This window comes from Cherax quadricarinatus, unplaced genomic scaffold (assembly GCF_038502225.1).
Source record: "Cherax quadricarinatus isolate ZL_2023a unplaced genomic scaffold, ASM3850222v1 Contig76, whole genome shotgun sequence".
Classification (NCBI taxonomy): domain Eukaryota; kingdom Metazoa; phylum Arthropoda; class Malacostraca; order Decapoda; family Parastacidae; genus Cherax; species Cherax quadricarinatus.
In genome coordinates, this window is record NW_027195102.1 from 85,001 (window position 1) to 108,177 (window position 23,177).

Below are 23,177 nucleotides of genomic sequence, written 5' to 3' on the forward strand. Positions count from 1 at the left end.
GGTAGAGTATGATTAGGTAAGACACATATGCAACAGTTAGGTATCTTTATTTCGAAACGTTTTTAGGTCAGTCGAGTACAGAAAAGTTGAAAGAAGCTTCTTTCAACTTTTCTGTACTCGACTGAAGAAGCCTACTGTGTAGGCGAAACGTTTCGAAATAAAGATACCTAACTGTTGCATATGTGTCTTACCTAACAATCTGTCGGTATTTTATACCATTTTAATGTTCAGAGTATGATTATGTTGGTGAGTCGAAACATGCTTCCTGTAACTCTGTATAACTATGTTCTCAGAGCGTTGTTCAGACTTAGTGATTTTTGACGTTTTGTTGAGGTTGTGTGGCAGAGACACTTTACTGAACCTTAGTCACAAGCTGAAGCTTGTGTGGCATCTACGCACTGTCGTAGACGGGGATTTGGTTATTCTGAACTTAGATTCAGAATTAAGGGAGATTTATGCTTTTTATGGAGGATCTTCTGATGGTCCCCAGTTAGGGTTGTTCTGTCTCCATGTTCCTGACACCGTGCTGCTGCTTTGTACATTATTATTCGGCGAGTGATTCGTTATATTGTTCAAGCAAGGTGTGTTGATTGCCTTGTTCAGGAAGATAGATTATTTGAGGATGTTTAGTCAGTCACTGTTTAAGTCTAAGCCGAGTATTGTCTTATTAAGACATAACGATCACTTAGAACACATACACACATTCTTGCACATTCTTACACACTGTATGCATAAGTAATATCCAAGATTAAAGATCTCAATTATATTTCGTTGGTTTAATATCATCCAGTTGGAATCTGAAAACACTATAAATAGTTCACTCGATTTAAGGGATAAATGGACTTGATCTTATTCTGACAAACTGTATATAACTAGAAACAGGTTAGATACTAGAGGTGGATTAATAAGTTGACCTTCTAGTATTCCCTAGAGATGTCTATACTTCATGGATATCTCATTTTGTGACTGTGGATGACATCTTGGTGCCTTTGGAAGTGCAAAAGAACTGGACACATTTTTAGCGAGACTTGACAGTCATGTCTCGCGTATTTACTGTGGAGAAAGGTTTGGACCTTCATTCTTAGATGTTCAGATTCTACGGGTTGATGGAACGTTCAAGTTTACAGTGTATAGCAAAACCAGTAATGTCTGCTCATAGAAATAAATGTGACCCTTTATTGACAACGTTTCGCCCACACAGTGGGCTTTATCAAGTCACTAACTTGATAAATCCCACTGTGTGGGCCAAACGTTGTCAATAAAGGATCACATTATACTCCTTATATGTTTATTTTTCCACTGACTGCTCATATATCCAACACTCGTCAAACCGTGAAACAAGAGTAAAAAGTACTGCCTTTGTCACTCTTTGTGACAGTTTGCCGAGAGTGCAGCCAGGAGTTTCTTGATGAGAAAATTAGGAAAATCTTTGATATTGCTACAAGACTGTATTATGCTGAGGAGTTTGTAACAACGACTTTGCTGGCTTAGCCAAGTGTGGGTCAAGCCAAATGCTGAAGTACAGTGTACAGTTATTTGGTTGATCTGTATCTCAGGAGATGTGTTCAGTATGACACTCAGCCCAAAATCCTTCTCTGTGAGTGAAGGTTGTACCCTTTGTACCCTGAGCCTTTGAACCCTGAGGCTTTGAACCCTGAGGCTTTGAACCCTGAGGCTCTATCCCGTTTGAACATAAGAACATAAGAAAGGAGGAACACTGCAGCAGGCCTGTTGGCCCATACTAGGCAGGTCCTTTACAATTCATCCCAATAACAAAACATTTGACCAACCCAATTTTCAATGCTACCCAAGAAATAAGCTCTGATGTGAAAGTCCCACTCAAATCCAACCCCTCCCACTATGTACTTATCCAACCTAGATTTGAAACTACCCAAAGTCCCAGCCTCAATAACCCAACTAGGTAGACTGTTCCACTCATCAACTACCCTATTTCCAAACCAATACTTTCCAATGTCCTTTCTAGGAAGGTATTGAGGTTTTCTTTGTTCGTCCCAAGGTTTCATAACGTTGCATTTGGTTGGGTTAAACCAATTTCTCGGACCAGACATATAGTCCGTCCAGATCACTTCGCAGATTTGTCCTGATCCTAGTCCGCTTGTATTATCTTCATTACTTTCACTTCGTCTGCAAACAGTGTCACTTCCGCCACTATCCTTTATGTTAGGTAAAAGGACACAAGTGCAACTAATATGACATTTTACTGTAGCAACGTTTCGCTCACTAGGAGCTTTGTCAAGCATTACAAACAATACATTAAAACAGGGTATATATAGGCTTAGAGTAAAGTGTAGTAGTTGTAATACTGGTGGTAGTAGTAGTGGTAGATGTAATACTGGTGGTAGTAGTAGTGGTAGATGTAATACTGGTGGTAGTAGTAGTGGTAGATGTAATACTGGTGGTAGTAGTAGTGGTAGATGTAATACTGGTGTGGTGGTATTAGTAGTGGTAGTTGTAATACTGGTGGTAGTAGTAGTGGTAGTTGTAATACTGGTGGTAGTAGTAGTGGTAGTTGTAATACTGGTGGTAGTAGTAGTGGTAGTTGTAATACTGGTGGTAGTAGTAGTGGTAGTTGTAATACTGGTGGTAGTAGTAGTGGTAGTTGTAATACTGGTGGTAGTAGTAGTGGTAGTTGTAATACTGGTGGTAGTAGTAGTGGTAGTTGTAATACTGGTGGTAGTAGTAGTGGTAGTTGTAATACTGGTGGTAGTAGTAGTGGTAGTTGTAATACTGGCGGTAGTAGTAGTGGTAGTTGTAATACTGGTGGTAGTAGTAGTGGTAGTTGTAATACTGGTGGTAGTAGTAGTGGTAGTTGTAATACTGGTGGTAGTAGTAGTGGTAGTTGTAATACTGGTGGTAGTAGTAGTGGTAGTTGTAATACTGGTGGTAGTAGTAGTGGTAGTTGTAATACTGGTGGTAGTAGTAGTGGTAGTTGTAATACTGGTGGTAGTAGTAGTGGTAGTTGTAATACTGGTGGTAGTAGTAGTGGTAGTTGTAATACTGGTGGTAGTATTAGTAGTGGTAGTTGTAATACTGGTGGTAGTAGTAGTGGTAGTTGTAATACTGGTGGTAGTAGTAGTGGTAGTTGTAATACTGGTGGTAGTAGTAGTGGTAGATGTAATACTGGTGGTAGTAGTAGTGGTAGTTGTAATACTGGTGGTAGTAGTAGTGGTAGTTGTAATACTGGTGGTAGTAGTAGTGGTAGTTGTAATACTGGTGGTAGTAGTAGTGGTAGTTGTAATACTGGTGGTAGTAGTAGTGGTAGTTGTAATACTGGTGGTAGTAGTAGTGGTAGTTGTAATACTGGTGGTAGTAGTAGTGGTAGCTGTAATACTGGTGGTAGTAGTAGTGGTAGTTGTAATACTGGTGGTAGTAGTAGTGGTAGTCATATATGTGGTAGAAAATATCGACTTGTACTTGAGTAAACAGGATATTAAAGTTTATTACTTGGGTAACATAAAATAGGTTGGGCAAATATTTGTGTTAGTGGTTGGGTTTCAGAAGCTCATTCTATTCTAGGTGGTCCACCACTCTTCTCCTGACAGTCTTCTCCATGACTTTGCAAACTATACATGTGAGTGACACTGGTCTGTAGTTTAATACTTTGTTTCTGTCTCCTTTTTAAAAATTGGGACAATAATTGTTGTCTTCGATACCACAGGTAGTCGCCCTGTTTCGATAGATGTGTTGAAGATTGATGTTATTGGAACACATAGGTATGTGTGTAGGTATGTATACTCATCTCTTTGTAGTTGCAAGGGTCTCGTCAAAGCTCCTGGCCCCGCCTATTCACTGATTGCTACTAGGTTCTCTCTCTCTCCCTGCTCCTTGAGCTTTATCATACCTCGTCTTAAAACTATGTATGGTTCCTGCCTCCTCTACATTATTTTCTAGGCTATTCCACTTCCTGACAACTCTATGACCGAAGAAATACTTCCTAACGTCCCTTTGACTGATAGGAGTCTTCAACTTCCAACTGTGACCCCTTGTTGCTGTGTCCCATCCATGGAACATCCTATCTTTGTCCACTTTGTCAATTCCTTGCAGTATTTTATATATTGTTATCATGTCTCCCCTAACCCTTCTGTCCTCCAGTGTCATCAGACCAATTTCTCTTAACCTTTCTTCGTAGAACAATTCCCTTAGCTCTGGGAATAGCATCGTTGCAAACCTTTGCACTTTGCTGCATACTCCAGTATGGGCCTGACGTATATGGTGTACAGAGTCTTGAACGATTCGTTACTGAGATATCGGAACGCTATTCTTAGGTTTGCCAGACGCCTGGTATGCTTCAGCAGTTATCTGATTGATGTTTGTCTCAGGAGATATGCTCGGTATTATACTCACCCCAAGATCATTTTCCTTTAGTGAGGTTTGTAGTCTTTGGCCTCCTAGAATTATACTCTGTCTGCAGTCATCTTTGCCCATCCCCGATCTTCATGACTTTGCATTTGGAGGGGTTAAATTCAAGGAGCCAGCTGCTGGACCAGGCTTGTAGTCTGTCCAGGTCTATTTGTAGTCCTGCCTGATCCTCGACCGATTTAATTCTCCTCATTAACTTCACATAATCTGCTAACAAGGACACTTCTGAGTCTATCCCTTCCGTTATGTCATTTACATACACCAAAAGCGGCACAGGTCCTACGACTGATCTCTGTGGAACCCCGTTCGTTACAGGCGCCCACTCTGACACCTCATCATTCTATGGTCCATTGCAGTGCCTTTCTTGTTATGCATGCCTGATCCTCTTGCTTTTGCAGTAACCTCTTGTGAGGAACTGTGTCGAAGGCCTTCTTGCAGTCCAAGAAAATGCAGTCTATCCCCCCCTCTCTCGCGTATCTTATTTCGTTTACATTGTCATGAAACTCAAGTAGGTTTTTGACACAGGATTTTCCTTCCCTGAAACCGTGCTGCTTGTTGTTTATAAGCTTGTGTCTTTCTAGGTGCTCTACCACTCTCCTCCTGATGTCAGTGACACAGGTCTGTAGTTTAAGGCCTCGTGTCTGTCTCCTTTCTTAAAAACTGGGACTACATTCGCCATCTTCCATACCTCAGGAAGTTGTCAGGTTTCAATGGATGTGATGAAAATTTTTGTTAGTGGCACACACAGAATCTCTGCTCCCTCTCTAAGGACCCACAGAGAGATGTTATCTGGTCTCACTGCCTTTGAGGTATCAAGTTCATATAGCAGCTTCTTCACCTCCTCCTCGGTTGTGTGTATTTCATCCAGCACTTGTTGGTGTACCTCTATATTCTGAATTCCTGGAGTCCTTCCTGTCTCCACTGTAAATACTTCTTTATATCTCATGTTGAGCTCCTCACATACCTGTTGGTCGTTTCTTGTGAATTCTCCACCATCCTTCCTCAGTCTGATTACCTGGTCCTTGACTGTTTTCCTCCTGATGTGGCTATACAGCAGCTTCGGGTAAGACTTGACTTTCGAGGCTATGTCATTTTCGAATTGTCGCTGAGCCTCCCTTCTTATCTGTGCATATTCATTTCTGGCTCTTCGGCTAATCTCTTTATTTTAATGTGTTCTTTGCCTTTTGCACCTTTTCCATTCTCTAGCACAATTAGTTCTCGCCTCTCTACACCTTTGGGTGAATCAAGGACTCGTTCTGGTCTTCCCATTATTTTTGTTTCCTTTGGAAACAAACCTCTCCTCCATCTCCTTGCACTTTGTTTTCACAAAGTCCATCATTTCTATTACTGGTTTTCCGACAGTTCTCACTCCCACTGAATGTCTTGCAGGAAGTTTCTCATGCCTATATAGTCCTTCCTTTTGTAGTTTGGTTTTTCCCATCCTATTCCTGCTACCCTCTTCACTTGTAGCTCAACTATGTAATCAAAGCACAGAACCACATGATCATTCACTCCAAGGGGCCTTTCGTACTTGATATCCTCGATATCTGAGCAACTCAAGGTGAATACTAGGTCCAGTCTTGCTGGATCGTCCTCATCTCTCTCTCTCTGGTTGTGTCTCTAGCATGTTAATGTATGAGGTTTTCCAGTACCACATCCATCATCTTGGCTCTCCATACTTCTGGACCCCCATGGAGCTCCAGGTTTTACCAGTCAATCTTCTTGTGATTGAAATCACCCATAACTAGGAACTTTGCTCTCCACATGTGAGCTCTTCTGGCCACCTCAGATAGTGTGTCTACCATTGCTTTGTTGCTCTCGTATTCTTCTGTTGGCCTCCTGCAGTTCTGTGGTGGGTTGTACATTACTGCAATTATCACCTTATGGCCCCCAAACTGGATTGTTCCTAGTATGTAGTCCCTTTCACCCATTCCATCCATTCCTTCCATTTCCTCGAATCCTCACCGGTTTTTAATGAGCAGTGCGGCTCCTCTTTCCCCTCTGCTCCCTCTATCTTTCCTGTGGATTTGATATCTAAGTGGAAAGATTGCATCTGTTATCTTTCTGGTGAGTTTCATTTCTGTGAGTGCTATTATGTCTGGGGATGACTCCTTGATTCTCTCATGCCACTCCTCACATTTATTGGTAATTCTGTTTACATTTATATACCAAACCTTCAACTTCTTTTCTAAAACTGTGGTCTGGGTGGTTGCTGTGAAGGTGGAGTTTGTAATGAGGTGGATGGGGCACTGGGTATGGCATGAGGGTTTTGGGTTAGAATGTTTGGTTGCATTGGGGTTGTCAGGGTTGGTGGGCTTCTGTAAGTGTTTGTGAGGGAGGTTGTATTTGATCTTCCTCCTGAGTCTGAGTTCTGTCCATCTTCATCTTCATCTCTCTTTCCTTCTTTTTCATCTTTGTACCCTCTCTTTCAATTTCTGACTTTCTTCTTGTGTTCTGTTGCAGTCAAGATATACCTGGTATGCCGGCATATCCCTTAGTCTTGCTTTCTACTGCAGGATACTGTTTCGAGCTGATTCTCCCTTGAAAGTCACTATGACTGGTCGGATTCTTCCTCTTGCAAACCCCTCTATTCTCAGTAAATTTTCCAGCTGGGTCATGTCAACTTCTCCTATTGCTTTCATGTTTTCAATCGCTTTTTTCTCCCCTTGTCTTCATTCTTTGTTAGTTTCCCCTTCAATTTCCTGAAGCCAAGGACTGATCTCTCCCTTTCATTCTCCCACCGCATATCCCTATGTATTCCCTGATTCGATTTAGTTGCCTCCAATGCAGCTTCCTTTTCCTCAGTTTCTTCACTATCTGTTGTCCCTTAGCCCAGTGGTCTGTCATTTTCCCTTCTCAGCTTTTCCTGGGCACTGATGTGGTCTGTTAGGTGTGTAGGTGTGTGTGTGGAGAGGAGGGACGGAGAGAGGGAGAGGGAGACAGTGGCAAAGGGGGACAGAGATGCTGAAGAGAGAAAAGGAGAGAATAATTGGAGAGATAGGGGAGAGAGAGGGGCGAAGGGGGAGAGAGACAAGGGGGGGAGGGAGAGAGAGGGGGAGAGTATGTGTGGGTCTGTGTGTAAGGGAATGTCTGTGTGGGTATATATGTACTCACCTATTTGTGGTTGCAGGGGTCGAGTCCTAGCTCCTGGCCCCGCCTCTTCACCGGTTGCTACTAGGCCCTCTCTCTCCCCGCTCCATGAGCTTTATCAAACCTCGTCTTAAAACTGTGTATGGTTCCTGCCTCCACTACGTCATTTTCTAGGCTATTCCACTGCCTTACAACTCTATGACTGAAGAAATACTTCCTACTATCTCTCTGACTCATTTGTGTCTTCAACTTCCAATTGTGGCCTCTTGTTTCTGTGTCCCCTCCCTGGAACATCCTGTCCTTGTCCACCTTGTCTATTCCACGCAGTATTTTATATGTCGTTATCATGTCTCCCCTGACCCTCCTGTCCTCCAGTGTCGTCAGGCCGATTTCCCTTAATCTTTCTTCATAGGACATTCCCCTTAGCTCTGGAACTAACCTTGTTGCAAACCTTTGTACTTTCTCTAGTTTCTTGACGTGCTTTATCAAGTGCGGGTTCCAAACAGGTGCTGCATACTCCAGTATGGGCCTGACATACACGGTGTACAGTGTCTTGAATGATTCCTTACTAAGGTATCGGAATGCTGTTCTCAGGTTTGCCAGGCGCCCATATGCTGCAGCAGTTATCTGATTGATGTGTGCTTCCGGAGACATGCTCGGTGTTATACTCACCCCAAGATCTTTCTCCTTGAGTGAGGTTTGCAGTCTTTGGCCACCTAGCCTATACTCTGTCTGTGGTCTTCTGTGCCCTTCCCCTATCTTCATGACTTTGCATTTGGCAGGATTAAATTCGAGAAGCCATTTGCTGGACCAGGTGTCCAGTCTGTCCAGGTCTCTTTGACCTGTGTGGACATGTGTGTGTGTGTGGGTCTGTTTGGGTGAGAATATGTGTGTGTTTATGTGTGGAATTATATGAATATGGATTTATTGAGTATGTGAAAAGTAGTGGGTGGGAGTGTGTGGTAAGATGTGTGACTGTGTATGTGCCGTTTGTGTGTTACACGTGGCCAGCAGTGCTCTGACCTGACCTGCTCAGAAGGTAGAGAAACTCTCGAAACTCTTCAAAGGTATATCAAAGGTAAAGGTGTCTGCCAGCCCTGATTCTGTTTTAAATTACCAATTACTATTTGTTATTGAGTACTTACTAGTCTATTTCTTCTTCATACAAGGAGAGTGAGCTCTTTCACAAACAGCTCGGCAGTTACCTGGAAACTCACACCCGTCACCCTAAAACCACTCCGAGTTGAAATACTTGTGATGTCCTGGCGTATCTCTACCTCCGCTTCGTCTCTATATTCAATATATTCCTATTTACTGTGCTTCTTTCACTGGTCACACACTGATTTCACTTTGGATGACACATGTGTCAACGTCGCCTACACCACACTAGCCCTGCCGTCTCTGACTTGCAACACCAAATATCACTCTCAAGTTTACTTATAAAATTGTGGCTCTCCCCACACTTATGTGGCTCAGGGCAACTTGGAACTCTCTCCAAGTTGTTCACTACGCTGATATACTTAATGACCCTCGCGGTAACCTTGGGTAGCACACAACAACGCTGTGTGTGTGTGTGTGTGTGTGGATGAGAGACTGGTCTGTATTTAGTGCAAAATCTGGTTCGAGGTTTGTGTACTCACCTATTTGTACTCACCTATTTGTGGTTGCAGGGGTCGAGTCATAGCTCTTGGCCCCGCCTCTTCGCTGTGTGTGTGTGTGTGTGTGTGTGTGTGTGTGTGTGTGTGTGTGTGTGTATGTGTGTGTGTACTAATCTATATGTACTCACCTAAATGTGGTTGCAAGGGTCGAGCTACAGCTCCTAGCCCCACCTCTTCGTTAATCGTTGCTAAGTCTACTCTTGGCTCACGAGCCCCATTGTATCTTTTCTTAAAGCTGTGTATGGATCCAGCTTACACTACTTCACTCTCCTGACAACTCTAAGGCTGAAGAAATACTTCCTATTATCTCTATGATTCATCCCAGTTTTCAGCTTATAGTTGTGTCGTCTTTTCTGTCACATTTCTGAAACATTCTCGTCCTTTTCACCTTGTCATTACCTATCTGTATTTAATACATCAATATCATGTTTACTCACATATTTATACTCACCTACTTGCGGTTCCAGGGGTTGAGTCACAGCTCCTGGACCAGTCTCTTCGCTGGTCGCTACTAGGTCCAGTTTCTCCCTGATCCATGAGTTTAATAGTATGTCTTCTTAAAGTTATATATGGATCCCACCTCCACTACTTCACTCTCTAGTTTGTTCAACTTCCTGACAGACTTACTAATATCCCTCTGACTTATCTGAGATTTCACCTTAAAATTATGTTCCCTTGTTCTTGTGACTACTCTGAAACATTGTGTCCATGTGTGTGTGTTTGTACTCACATGGTTGTACTCACCTAGTTGTGGTTGCAGGGGTCGAGTCACAGCTCCTGGCCCCCGCCTCTTCAATGGCCGCTACTAGGTCACTCTTCCTGCTCCATGAGTTTACAATAATAATAATAATAATAATAATAATAATAATAATAATAATATCTTTATTTACTACAAGTACATGTACAAGGTATACAGACCATAGCTGACATCACTGACATACTACTCCATACAAAGTCGCTTGTTATGCTGAGCATTTCGGGTAAATTATTTCAGTTTTGTCCCAGGATGCGACCCACACCAGTCCACTAACACCCAGGTACCCATTTAATTAATGGGTGACCATAGACAACCGGTGTAAGGAAACACGTTCGATGTTTCTACCCCTTCGCCGGGAATCGAACCCGGACACTCACCGTGAGAAGCGAGAGCTTCTGCCACCAGGCCACGGGGCACCGTAATCATACCTCTTCTTAAGGCTATGTATGGATCCTGCCTCCACTGCATCACTTCCCAGATTATTCCACTTCCTGACAGTTCTGTCACTGAAGAAATACTTCCTAACATCCCTGTGATTCATCTGAGTCTTCAACTTCTAATTGTGACCCCTTGTTGCTGTGTCCCATCTCTGGAACATTCTATGTCCACCTTGTCGGTTCCTCTCAATATTTTATATGCCGTTATCATATCTCCCCTATCTCTCATGTCTTCCAGTGTAGACAGGTCGATTTCCCTCTAGCTCTCCTACCAAGCCATAGCTCCGGGACTAGTCTTGTTGCAAACCTTTGCACTTTCTCTAGTTTTCTTATGTGCTTGACTACGTGTGGGTTCCAAACTAGTTCTGCATTCTCCAGTATGAGCCTAACATACACAGTGTACAGGGTCCTGAACGACTCCTTATTAAGCTGTCGGAATGCTGTTCTCAGGTTTGCTAGGCGCCCATATGCTGCAGCAGTTATTTGGTTGATGTGTGCCTCAGGAGATGTGCCTGGTGTTATACTCACCCCAAGATCTTTCTCCATGAGTGAAGCTTGTAGTCTCTGGCCTCCTAGACTGGGTCTTTTTTTTATCTTACCCCAATCTTCATGACTTTGCACTTTTTGCGGTTGAACTTCAGGAGACAGTTTCTGGACCAGGCCTGCAGCCTGTCCAGGTTCCTTAGTAGTTCTGCGTGGTTCTCGTCCGATTGGATTCTTCTCATCAACTTCACGTCATCTGCAAACAGGGACACTTCTGAGTTTATACCTTCCGTCATGTCATTCACAAATACCAGAAACAGCACCGGTCCTAGGACTGACCCCTGTGGAACCCCGCTTGTTACGGGCGCCCACTCTGACAACTCGCCACGTACCATGACTCGCTGCTGTCTTCCTGACAAATATTCCCTGAGCCATTGTAGTGCCTTCCCTGTTATCCCTGCCTGGTCTTCCAGCTTTTGTACTAATCTCTTGTGTGGAACTGTGTCAAATGCCTTCTTACAGTCTAAGAAAAAGCAGTCTACCCACCCCTCTCTCTTTCTCTCCTGTGTTACTGCTGTCACTCTGTCATAGAACTTCAGTAGGTTTGTGACACAGGATTTCACGTCCCTGAAACCGTACTGGTATACCACCACTCTTCTCCATGACTATGCATACTATACATGTCAATGACACTGGTCTGTAGTTTAATGCTTCGTGTCTGTCTCCTTTTTTAAAAACTGGGACTACATTTGCTGTCTTCCATACCTTAGGCAGTTGCCCTGTTTTGATAGATGTGTTGAAGATTGTTGCTCCTATGCTTTTGAGGAGTCTAGCTAGCTTAACAACCTCTTCACTTCTTCCTAGGTTGTATGTATTGTGTCGAACACTTGATGGTGTACCCTGCCTCTCCGTGTTTCTGGAATCCCATCTGTCTCCTCTGTGAACACGTCTTTGAATCTTATGTTGAGTTCCTCACATACTTCGCGGACATTTCTTGTGATCTCTCCTTCTTCTTTCCTCAGACTGATTACCTGGTCATTGACTGTTGTTTTCTTTCTGATGTGACTGTACAACAACTTGTTATTTTCGTATTGTCGTTGAGCCTCCCTTCTTACCTGTGCAGTCATTTTTGGCTCTACGACTGTTCTCCTTATTCTCCTGGGTCCTTTGCCTACTATACTTTTTCTATTCCCTAGCACACTTGGTTTTGGCCTCCCTGCACCATTGGGTGCAGTGTGTGTGCGTGTGTGTGTGTGTGTGTGTGTGTGTGTGTGTGTGTGTGTGTGTGTGTGTGTGTGTGTGTGTGTGTGTGTGTGTGTGTGTGTGAAATAAACTCACAACTTACACTATGTACTGACATATTTAAATTAAAAATATAAATTTCCTGTCAGGAACTGCGAGACTTGGCCCAGGACCACAACTGTCTCAAGATTCTCAAGTTTGGTAAGACGATACTTTTATTTTTTATCTCTTTACTTGCCTTCGGTCCTCCCTCCTTCATGTGGCTGCTTAAATGCTACTGAAATTCCTGGTAAATATCCTGGTGCCAACCCTGCCAGAGAGGGAACCTAAATATCCTGGTGCCAACCCTGCCAGAGAAGGAACCTAAATATCTTGGTGCCAACCCTGCCAGAGAAGGAACCTAAATATCCTGGTGCCAACCCTGCCAGAGAAGGAACCTAAATATCCTGGTGCCAACCCTGCCAGAGAAGGAACCTAAATATCCTGGTGCCAACCCTGCCAGAGAAGGAACCTAAATATCCTAGTGCCAACCCTGCCAGAGAAGGAACCTAAATATCCTGGTGCCAACCCTGCCAGAGAAGGAACCTAAATATCATGGTGAAAACCCTGCCAGAGAAGGAACCTAAATATCTTGGTGCCAACCCTGCCAGAGAAGGAACCTAAATATCCTGGTGCCAACCCTGCCAGAGAGGGAACCAAAATATCCTGGTGCCAACCCTGCCAGAGAAGAAACCTAAATATCCTGGTGCCAACCCTGCCAGAGAAGGAACCTAAATATCCTAGTGCCAACCCTGCCAGAGAAGGAACCTAAATATCCTGGTGCCAACCCTGCCAGAGAAGGAACCTAAATATCCTGGTGCCAACCCTGCCAGAGAAGGAACCTAAATATCCTGGTGCCAACCCTGCCAGAGAAGAAACCTAAATATCCTGGTGCCAACCCTGCCATAGAAGGAACCTAAATATCCTGGTGCCAACCCTGCCAGAGAAGGAACCTAAATATCCTGGTGCCAACCCTGCCAGAGAAGGAACCTAAATATCCTGGTGCCAACCCTGCCAGAGAAGGAACCTAAATATCTTGGTGCCAATCCTGCCAGAGAAGGAACCTAAATATCCTGGTGCCAACCCTGCCAGAGAAGGAACCTAAATATCCTGGTGCCAACCCTGCCAGAGAAGGAACCTAAATATCCTGGTGCCAACCCTGCCAGAGAAGGAACCTAAATATCCTGGTGCCAACCTGCCAGAGAAGGAACCTAAATATCCTGGTGCCAACCCTGCCAGAGAAGGAACCTGAATATCCTGGTGCCAACCCTGCCAGAGAAGGAACCTGAATATCCTGGTGCCAACCCTGCCAGAGAAGGAACCTAAATATCCTGGTGCCAGCCCTGCCAGAGAAGGAACCTAAATATCCTGGTGCCAACCCTGCCAGAGAAGGAACCTAAATATTCTGGTGCCAACCCTGCCAGAGAAGGAACCTAAATATCTTGGTGCCAACCCTGCCAGAGAAGGAACCTAAATATCCTGGTGCCAGCCCTGCCAGAGAAGGAACCTAAATATCCTGGTGCCAACCCTGCCAGAGAAGGAAACTAAATATCCTGGTGCCAACCCTGCCAGAGGAGGAACCTAAATATCCTGGTGCCAACCCTGCCAGAGAAGGAAACTAAATACCCTGGTGCCAACCCTGCCAGAGGAGGAACCTAAATATCTTGGTGCCAACCCTGCCAGAGAAGGAAACTAAATATCCTGGTGCCAACCCTGCCAGAGGAGGAACCTAAATATCTTGGTGCCAACCCTGCCAGAGAAGGAAACTAAATATCCTGGTGCCAACCCTGCCAGAGGAGGAACCTAAATATCTTGGTGCCAACCCTGCCAGAGAAGGAAACTAAATATCCTGGTGCCAACCCTGCCAGAGGAGGAACCTAAATATCCTGGTGCCAACCCTGACAGAGAAGGAACCTAAATATCCTGGTGCCAACCCTGCCAGAGAAGGAACCTAAATATCCTGGTGCCAACCCTGCCAGAGAAGGAACCTAAATATCCTGGTGACAACCCTGCCAGAGAAGGAATCTAAATATCCTGCTGCAAACCCTGCCAGAGAAGGAACCTAAATATCCTGGTGCCAACCCTGCCAGAGAAGGAACCTAAATATCTTGGTGCCAACCCTGCCAGAGAAGGAACCTAAATATCCTGGTGCCAACCCTGCCAGAGAAGGAAACAAAATATCCTGGTGCCAACCCTGCCATAGAAGAAACCTAAATATCCTGGTGCCAAACCTGCCAGAGAAGGAACCTAAATATCCTGGTGCCAACCCTGCCAGAGAAGGAACCTAAATATCCTGGTGCCAACCCTGCCTTAGAAGGAACCTAAATATCCTCGTGCCAACCCTGCCAGAGAAGGAACCTAAATATCCTGGTGCCAACCCTGCCAGAGAAGGAACCTAAATATCCTGGTGCCAACCCTGCCAGAGAAGGAACCAAAATATTCTGGTGCCAACCCTGCCAGAGAAGGAACCTAAATATCCTGGTGCCAACCCTGCCAGAGAAGGAACCTAAATATCCTGGTGCCAACCCTGCCAGAGAAGGAACCTAAATATCCTGGTGCCAACCCTGCCAGAGAAGGAACCTAAATATCCTGGTGCCAACCATGCCAGAGAAGGAACCTAAATATCCTGGTGCCACCCCTGCCAGAGAAGGAACCTAAATATCCTGGTGCCAACCCTGCCAGAGAAGGAACCTAAATATCCTAGTGCCAACCCTGCCAGAGAAGGAACCTAAATATCCTGGTGCAAACCCTGCCAGAGAAGGAACCTAAGTATCCTGGTGCCAACCCTGCCAGAGAAGGAACCTAAATATCTTGGTGCCAACCCTGCCAGAGAAGGAACCTAAATATCCTGGTGCCAACCCTGCCAGAGAAGGAACCTAAATATCCTGGTGCCAACCCTGCCAGAGAAGGAACCTAAATATCCTAGTCCCAACCCTGGCAGAGAAGGAACCTAAATATTCAGGTGCCAACCCTGCCAGAGAAGGAACCTAAAAATCCTGGTGCCAACCCTGGCAGAGAAGGAACCTAAATATCCTGGTGCCAACCCTGCCAGAGAAGGAACCTAAATATTCAGGTGCCAACCCTGCCAGAGAAGGAAACTAAATATCCTGGTGCCAACCCTGCCAGAGAAGGAACCTAAATATCCTGGTGCCAACCCTGCCAGAGAAGGAACCTAAATATCCTGGTGCCAACCCTGCCAGAGAAGGAACCTAAATATTCAGGTGCCACCCCTGCCAGAGAAGGAACCTAAATATCCTGGTGCCAACCCTGCCAGAGAAGGAACCTAAATGTCCTGGTGCCAACCCTGCCAGAGAAGGAACCTAAATATCCCGGTGCCAACCCTGCCAGAGAAGGAACCTAAATATCTTGGTGCCAACCCTGCCAGAGAAGGAACCTGAATATCCTGGTGCCAACCCTGCCAGAGAAGGAACCTAAATATCCTGGTGCCAACCCTGCCAGAGAAGGAACCTAAATATCTTGGTGCCAACCCTGCCAGAGAAGGAACCTAAATATCCTGGTGCCAACCCTGCCAGAGAAGGAACCTAAATATCCTGGTTCCAACCCTGCCAGAGAAGGAACCTAAATATTCTGGTGCCAACCCTGCCAGAGAAGGAACCTGAATATCCTGGTGCCAACCCTGCCAGAGAAGGAAACTAAATATCCTGGTGCCAACCCTGCCAGAGAAGGAACCTAAATATCCTGGTGCCAACCCTGCCAGAGAAGGAACCTAAATATCCTGGTGCCAACCCTGACAGAGAAGGAACCTAAATATCCTGGTGCCAACCCTGCCAGAGAAGGAACCTAAATATCCTGGTGCCAACCCTGGCAGAGAAGGAACCTAAATATCCTGGTGCCAACCCTGCCAGAGAAGGAACCTAAATATCCTGGTGCCAACCCTGCCAGAGAAGGAACCTAAATATCCTGGTGCCAACCCTGCCAGAGAAGGAACCTAAGTATCCTGGTGCCAACCCTGCCAGAGAAGGAACCTAAATATCCTGGTGCCAACTCTGCCAGAGAAGGAACCTAAATATCCTGGTGCCAACCCTGGCAGAGAAGGAACCTAAATATCTTGGTGCCAACCCTGCCAGAGAAGGAACCTAAATATCCTGGTGCCAACCCTGACAGAGAAGGAACCTAAATATCCTGGTGCCAACCCTGCCAGAGAAGGAACCTAAATATCCTGGTGCCAACCCTGCCAGAGAAGGAACCTAAATATCCTGGTGCCAACCCTGCCAGAGAAGGAACCGAAATATCCTGGTTCCAACCCTGCCAGAGAAGAAACCTAAATATTCAGGTGCCAACCCTGCCAGAGAAGGAACCTAAATATCCTGGTGCCAACCCTGCCAGAGAATGAACCTAAATATCCTGGTGCCAACCCTGCCAGAGAAGGAACCTAAATATCCTGGTTCCAACCCTGCCAGAGAAGAAACCTAAATATTCAGGTGCCAACCCTGCCAGAGAAGGAACCTAAATATCCTGGTGCCAACCCTGCCAGAGAAGGAAACTAAATATCCTGGTGCCAACCCTGCCAGAGATAGAACCTAAATATCCTGGTGCCAACCCTGCCAGAGAAGTGCCAGAGAAGGAACCTAAATATCCTGGTGCCAGAGAAGGAACCTAAATATCCTGGTAGGAACCTAAATATCCTGGTGCCAACCCTGCCAGAGAAGGTGCCAACCCTGCCAGAGAAGGAACCTAAATATCCTGGTGCCAACCCAGCCAGAGAAGGAACCTAAATATCCTGGTGCCAACCCTGCCAGAGAAGGAACCTAAATATCCTGGTGCCAACCCTGCCAGAGAAGAAACCTATATACCCTGGTGCCAACCCTGCCAGAGAAGGAACCTAAATATCCTGGTGCCAACCCTCCCAGAGAAGGAACCTAAATATCCTGGTGCCAACCCTGCCAGAGAAGGAACCTAAATATCCTGGTGCCAACCCTGCCAGAGAAGGAACCTAAATATCCTGGTGCCAACCCTCCCAGAGAAGGAACCTAAATATCCTGGTGCCAACCCTGCCAGAGAAGGAACCTAAATATCCTGGTGCCAACCCTGCCAGAGAAGGAACCTAAATATCCTGGTGCCAACCCTGCCAGAGAAGGAACCTAAATATCCTGGTGCCAACCCTGCCAAAGAAGGAACCTAAATATCCTGGTGCCAACCCTGCCAGAGAAGAAACCTATATACCCTGGTGCCAACCCTGCCAGAGAAGGAACCTAAATATCCTGGTGCCAACCCTGCCAGAGAAGGAACCTAAATATCCTGGTGCCAACCCTGCCAGAGAAGGAACCTAAATATCCTGGTGCCAACCCTGCCAGAGAAGGAACCTAAATATCCTGGTGCCAACCCTGCCAGAGAAGGAACCTAAATATCCTGGTGCCAACCCTGCCAGAGAAGGAACCTAAATATCCTGGTGCCAACCCTGCCAGAGAAGGAACCTAAATGTCCTGGTGCCAACCCTGCCAGAGAAGGAACCTAAATATCCTGGTGCCAACCCTGCCAGAGAAGGAACCTAAATATCCTGGTGCCAACCCTGCCAGAGAAGGAACCTAAATATCCTGGAGCCAACCCTGCCAGAGCAGGAACCTAAATATCCTGGTGCCAACCCTGCCAGAGAAGAAACCTAAATATCCTGCTGCAAACCCTGCCAGAGAAGGAACCTAAATATTCAGGTGCCAACCCTGGCAGAGAAGGAACCTAAATATCCTGGTGCCAACCCTGCCAGAGAAGGAACCTAAATATCCTGGTGCCAACCCTGCCAGAGAAGGAACCTAAATATCCTAGTGCCAACCCTGCCAGAGAAGGAACCTAAATGTCCTGGTGCCAACCCTGCCAGAGAAGGAACCTAAATATCCTGGTGCCAACCCTGCCAGAGAAGGAACCTAAATATCCTGGTGCCAACCCTGCCAGAGAAGGAACCTAAATATCCTGGTGCCAACCCTGCCAGAGAAGGAACCTAAATATCCTGGTGCCAATCCTGCCAGAGAAGGAACCTAAATATCCTGGTGCCAACCCTGCCAGAGAAGGAACCTAAATATCCTGGTGCCAACCCTGCCAGAGAAGGAACCTAAATATCCTGGTGCCAACCCTGCCAGAGAAGGAACCTAAATATCCTGGGCCAACCCTGCCAACCCTGGTGCCAAAGGAACCTAAATATCCTGGTGCCAACCCTGCCAGAGAAGGAACCTAAATATCCTGGTGCCAACCCTGCCAGAGAAGGAACCTAAATATCCTGGTGCCAACCCTGCCAGAGAGCAACCTAAATATCCTGGTGCCAACCCTGCCAGAGAGCAACCTAAATATCCTGGTGCCAACCCTGCCAGAGAAGGAACCTAAATATCCTGGTGCCAACCCTGCCAGAGAAGGAACCTAAATATCCTGGTGCCAACCCTGCCAGAGAAGGAACCTAAATATCCTGGTGCCAACCCTGCCAGAGAAGGAACCTAAATATCCTGGTGCCAACCCTGCCAGAGAAGGAACCTAAATATCCTGGTGCCAACCCTGCCAGAGAAGGAACCTAAATATCCTGGTGCCAACCATGCCAGAGAGCAACATAAATATCCTGGTGCCAACCATGCCAGAGAGCAACATAAATATCCTGGTGCCAACCCGCTGCAACACCTCAACGTTAACACTTCCTTATGATGAACAATGTATTATTGACACCAATTCTAAAAAATATGCTATTTGTAGTAGTAGTAATAGTAGTAGTAGTAGTAGCAGTAGTAGGCGTTAGCGGCAGCAGCAGCAGCCAGCAGCACCAGCAGCAAACAGCACAGTAGCAGCAGCAGCAGCAGCAGCAGCAGCAGCAACAGTGCAGCAGCAGCAGCAGCAGCAGCAGCAGCAGCAGCGGCAGCAAGGCAGCAGCAGCAGCAGTGTTGGGCAGCAGCAGCAGCGGCAGCAGCAGCAGCAGCAGCAGCAGCAGCGCAGCAGTGCAGCACCAGCAACAGCAGTACCAGCGCCTGCTGCCAGCAGCAGCAGCAGCAGCAGCACCAGCAGCACAGCAGCAGCAGCAGCAGCAGCCAGCAGCAGCAGCAGCAGCCAGCAGCAGCCAGCAGCAGTAACAGCAGCAGCAGCAGCAGCAAGCGCAAACAGCAGCAGCAGCAGCAGCAGCAGCTGCTACAGCAGCACCGCACACCAGCAGCAGCAGCAGCAGCAGCAGTGTCCGCAGCAGCAGCAGCAGCCTGCAGCAGCAGCAGCCAGCAGCAGCAGCAGCGCTGCTCAGCCAGCAGCAGCAATAGCAGCAGCAGCAGCAGCAGCAGCAGCGCAGCAGCAGCAGCAGCAGCAGCAGCAGCAGCAGCAGCAGCTGGGCAGCGGGCAGCAGCAGCAGCAGCAGCAGCAGCACGTCACCAGCAGCAGCAGCAGCAGCCACAGCACCCACAGCAGAGCAGCGGCAGCAACAGCTGCAGCAGCAGCAGCCAGCAGCAGCAGCAGCAGCAACACAGCCAGCAGCAGCAGCAGCAGTACAGCAGGAGTGTTGTTGCTGCAGCAGCAAGCGTTCCAACAGCAGCAGCAAGGCAGCAGCTGCAGCAGCAGCAGCAAGCAGCAGCAGCAGCGTCGGGCCAGCAGCAGCAGCAGCAGCAGGCAGCAGCAGCTAAGCAGCAGCAGCAGCAGCAGCAGCGGGCAGCAGCAGCAGCAGCCGGGCAGCAGCAGCAGCAGCAGCCAAGCCATGAGCAGCAGCACAGCGAGGCCCAGCAGCAGCAGCTGGGCAGCAGCAGCCTGCAGCAGCGTAGCAGTAGTAATAGCAATAATAAAAATAATAACTGTGATACAATACACAAATAACCCATAAACAACCCATGCATAAGAGAGAGAAGCTTATGACGGTGTGTGGTTCAAACTTGGACCATTTACAAAAGGTTCAGATCGGACTGAACCTTCATCTCAAGTTCTCTCCTACGTGCTGGTTATTTGTGCAAGAGCAATTGTAATAATATTAATAATAATTATAACAATAATTATTTTGTAATTGTAATCGTGTAATAGTAATAATAATTATATCACTCTCTCTCATATGCGTATATATATATATATATATATATATATATATATATATATATATATATATATATATATATATATATATATATATATATATATATATATATATATGCAAAACAACCACTGTGAAAGAATAGTGAAATTCAAAGCGCTATTATGACAATTCACATAATCAAGGAACAATAAACGTAATACATCAAAGGAAGGCATATAAAGGGTCTAGCCCACACCTCACCATCACATCCCACAACAAAGCAACACCTGATGCGTGTCTCATAAGAAAGAGAACACTGCAGCAGGCCCACTGACCCAACTAGACAGGTCCCACAAACTATTCTACCCAAGAATTAAGGTTTATTATTTGTCCAATGTATTAAATGTTTCCCAAATTGTATTAATTATAAATGGATGTATTTTATATAAACCAAAATGTTCATATTATTGTCAAAACTGTTTTTTATGAAACAAGATTCAATTATATTTCTGTCAACCATGGACTTGATTGATACAGCTTTATCAACTTTTTGAAAATCAATTGGATGGTTAAAATCTCTCACGTGAATAAACAGAGCATTGTAATCTTGTCCAGTTGCAATGCAGCCAAGAAAAGTGAAAATACTAGATTTGTGAAAACTTGTTTGGACTGCCTCCAAGTGAGTCGCCTACCCTGGCAAACTCTGTTGACACCGAGCTCTGAGGTGGGTACCTCAGCCTCACAAGTGGCTTATAGAACAGATTTTCACAAATGATTGCTATTGCAAGAAACTTTGCCTGCATGCACGTATAAAGGACTAACTTACTTGGTGTTGCAGCATATATCCTGATCTTCAACTTCCTAAGCCTAGCTTTAGCCCCTTTGGACTTCCCCTTGGGAACCACGTGCAACCGGGAGCATTAATTCCTGCAATATTCAATCGTCATTAGTGTCCTGCCTGCACCTCAGAAATTCCTATATCCAAGAGGGTATGTATCCCCTAGTATAACTATGCAGACTCAGACACTAGCTTCAGACGGCTCTGAGATGCTGGTACTTACTGGGCATGCTCTCTCTGTAGCACGCCGAGCCCTCAGTTGACTCAATCCACAATCTCCTAAGACACTGGCCAGAACCTACGGGAAAGGGTGAATATCTCGTCTTACTGTATGGGCTGATGGAGGAGATCATCTACGGTACATCGAGGTGCCTCTACCAGATTTCCCCAGGTCTCAGATGTGAAGACACGTGGGGGCGCCGCCTGCTGTTCACGGCACGTCTTGTCCAGTCGGTGTCTATCGTAAGAAGGACGCTATTCTGTCTTTGTGACCTGCGCCCTGCCATTCAAGCTAGGGCTGCCAATTCTCCCTAGTTAACTTATCCTAGTGTTTGCCTACATTATCGGCCTATTACTACCTATGTTAAGGTCTTAGGTCTACTCTATCATTATCTACAGATGCCTTAGTAAACCTAAATTAGTGTACTACCAGTAAAACTACCTACTCCTTCCCTGAAGAGTAAATCTATAAATTAAATAAGCTTACCAACCGCCAACCAGAGAATGCCTTGTTTGGGAGGGTTTAAGGGCCGCTCGGCTCAGACGACCAGACGCCCATGCTGGATCTGAGCTGTGGAACTATTTGGACTAAATAAATTTCCACATCCTCCCGCCGGCGAAGGTAGGTGCTAAGTCTAGATCAAGTCTGCCTCCCGCAGGCCCCCCCAGTGGGCCCTGGACTTGAGCGCCGTTCGACGGGTCGTCCGGCCGCTCAGCTCGCTCAACCTCTGGTCTGATTTCTTATGTCCCGGTCCCACCGTGTGGACCTCGAGAGGCAAAAGCCTGTTGATGGGTCTTATAGTCTCGACACCGTTCATTCTCACTTTCACCATTCTCAACCGCCCAGCCTTGTCTGGGTGGGTTGACACTACCAGGCCAAGAGGCCAGTATGCCCTGGGCACCTCAGATTCTACTAGCACCAGGTCCCCTTCACTTAGCATCATCTTATTTGCCTCGGGGTCGGCACCATAGAAATGTTCCCGCAAGGTTGTCAAGTAATCCCTGCGCCACACCTGGTTCCATTTGTCCAGGATGTTCACCAGTCTGTTGTGACTTCTGTGCAGTTCTTCATTGATGGGGGGACCATCTGGCCCATAATAATCCAGCTCCTTGGAAGACTGACTCAAAATTGCGGGGAAGGGATCAATCCTTCTTCCAAACAGCATGTGATTGGGGGTGAGAGCTTCTTGCTCGTCAATCCCATTTTGTACATAGGTCAGAGGCCTGTTATTAACTCTTGCCTCTATCTCAACTAACACTGTCCTCAGTTCATCACAGCTCACCCTCTTGCCGTGCAAGACCTTCCGAATGCACCTTTTGACTGTGCCCACCATGCGTTCAAAGAATCCCCCTTGCCAGGGTGCCCTGGGAGCTATGAACCTCCACTCGCACTCTATTCTCTTCAGGTGTTCTCGTACTTCTCCGTTGTCCCTAAGATTCCTGAAAACTTTATCGGCCGCCCTAAAGCTTGTGCCATTGTCCGAGATAATCAATCGCGGGCACGAGAATCTGGCAGTAAACCTCCTGAACAACTTCACGAAAGTCTCTGTTGCCATATCTTCTGCCAACTCCAAATGCACCGCTCGAGTAGTGGCACAGGTAAACAGGCAGACATATACTTTCTGAGGGCCCACCCTCTCGTCTCCTGGGTTCTTCAATGTGATAGCCCCAGTATAGTCTATTCCTACAGTCTCAAAGGGCCTGTCACTATGTACCCGCTCCTGAGGCAGCGGTGGTGGACCTGGGTACGGTAGGGTCCTCCCATCGTACCGCCGGCAGACCGTGCAACTCTTTAGTACCCTTTTGACGGCAGCTCGACCCTTCAATACCCAGTAATTCTGACGTAGGCAGGTGAGGGTATCTCCAAACCCCCCATGTAAGGTCCTCTGATGGGCATCTTGTATCAATAGCTCTGTCGCCCATCCCTCCTTTCCCAGTAGCACGGGATGTTTGGCCCCATAGCTGAGCTCAGAGTTTTGTATTCTTCCCCTGCATCTTATTAGCCCCGCATGATCTAGGAACAATCCCAATGAGTGAACCAATTTGCTGTTCCCTGAGTCGT

The 23,177-nt window shown here is 46.4% G+C and overlaps 1 protein-coding gene across 2 annotated transcripts in view; it reads left to right on the forward strand.

Annotated features, from left to right (window-relative positions):
* The window catches only part of LOC128694785 (C-signal), a 107,632-nt gene that overhangs the window by 30,159 nt on the left and 54,296 nt on the right, over positions 1–23,177 (forward strand). For both annotated transcript variants that reach the window (XM_070080009.1, XM_053785095.2), the window contains exon 2: positions 12,197–12,248. In XM_070080009.1, coding sequence (XP_069936110.1) covers positions 12,197–12,248 — 52 coding nt within the window. The remainder of the gene's footprint in view (positions 1–12,196; positions 12,249–23,177) is intronic.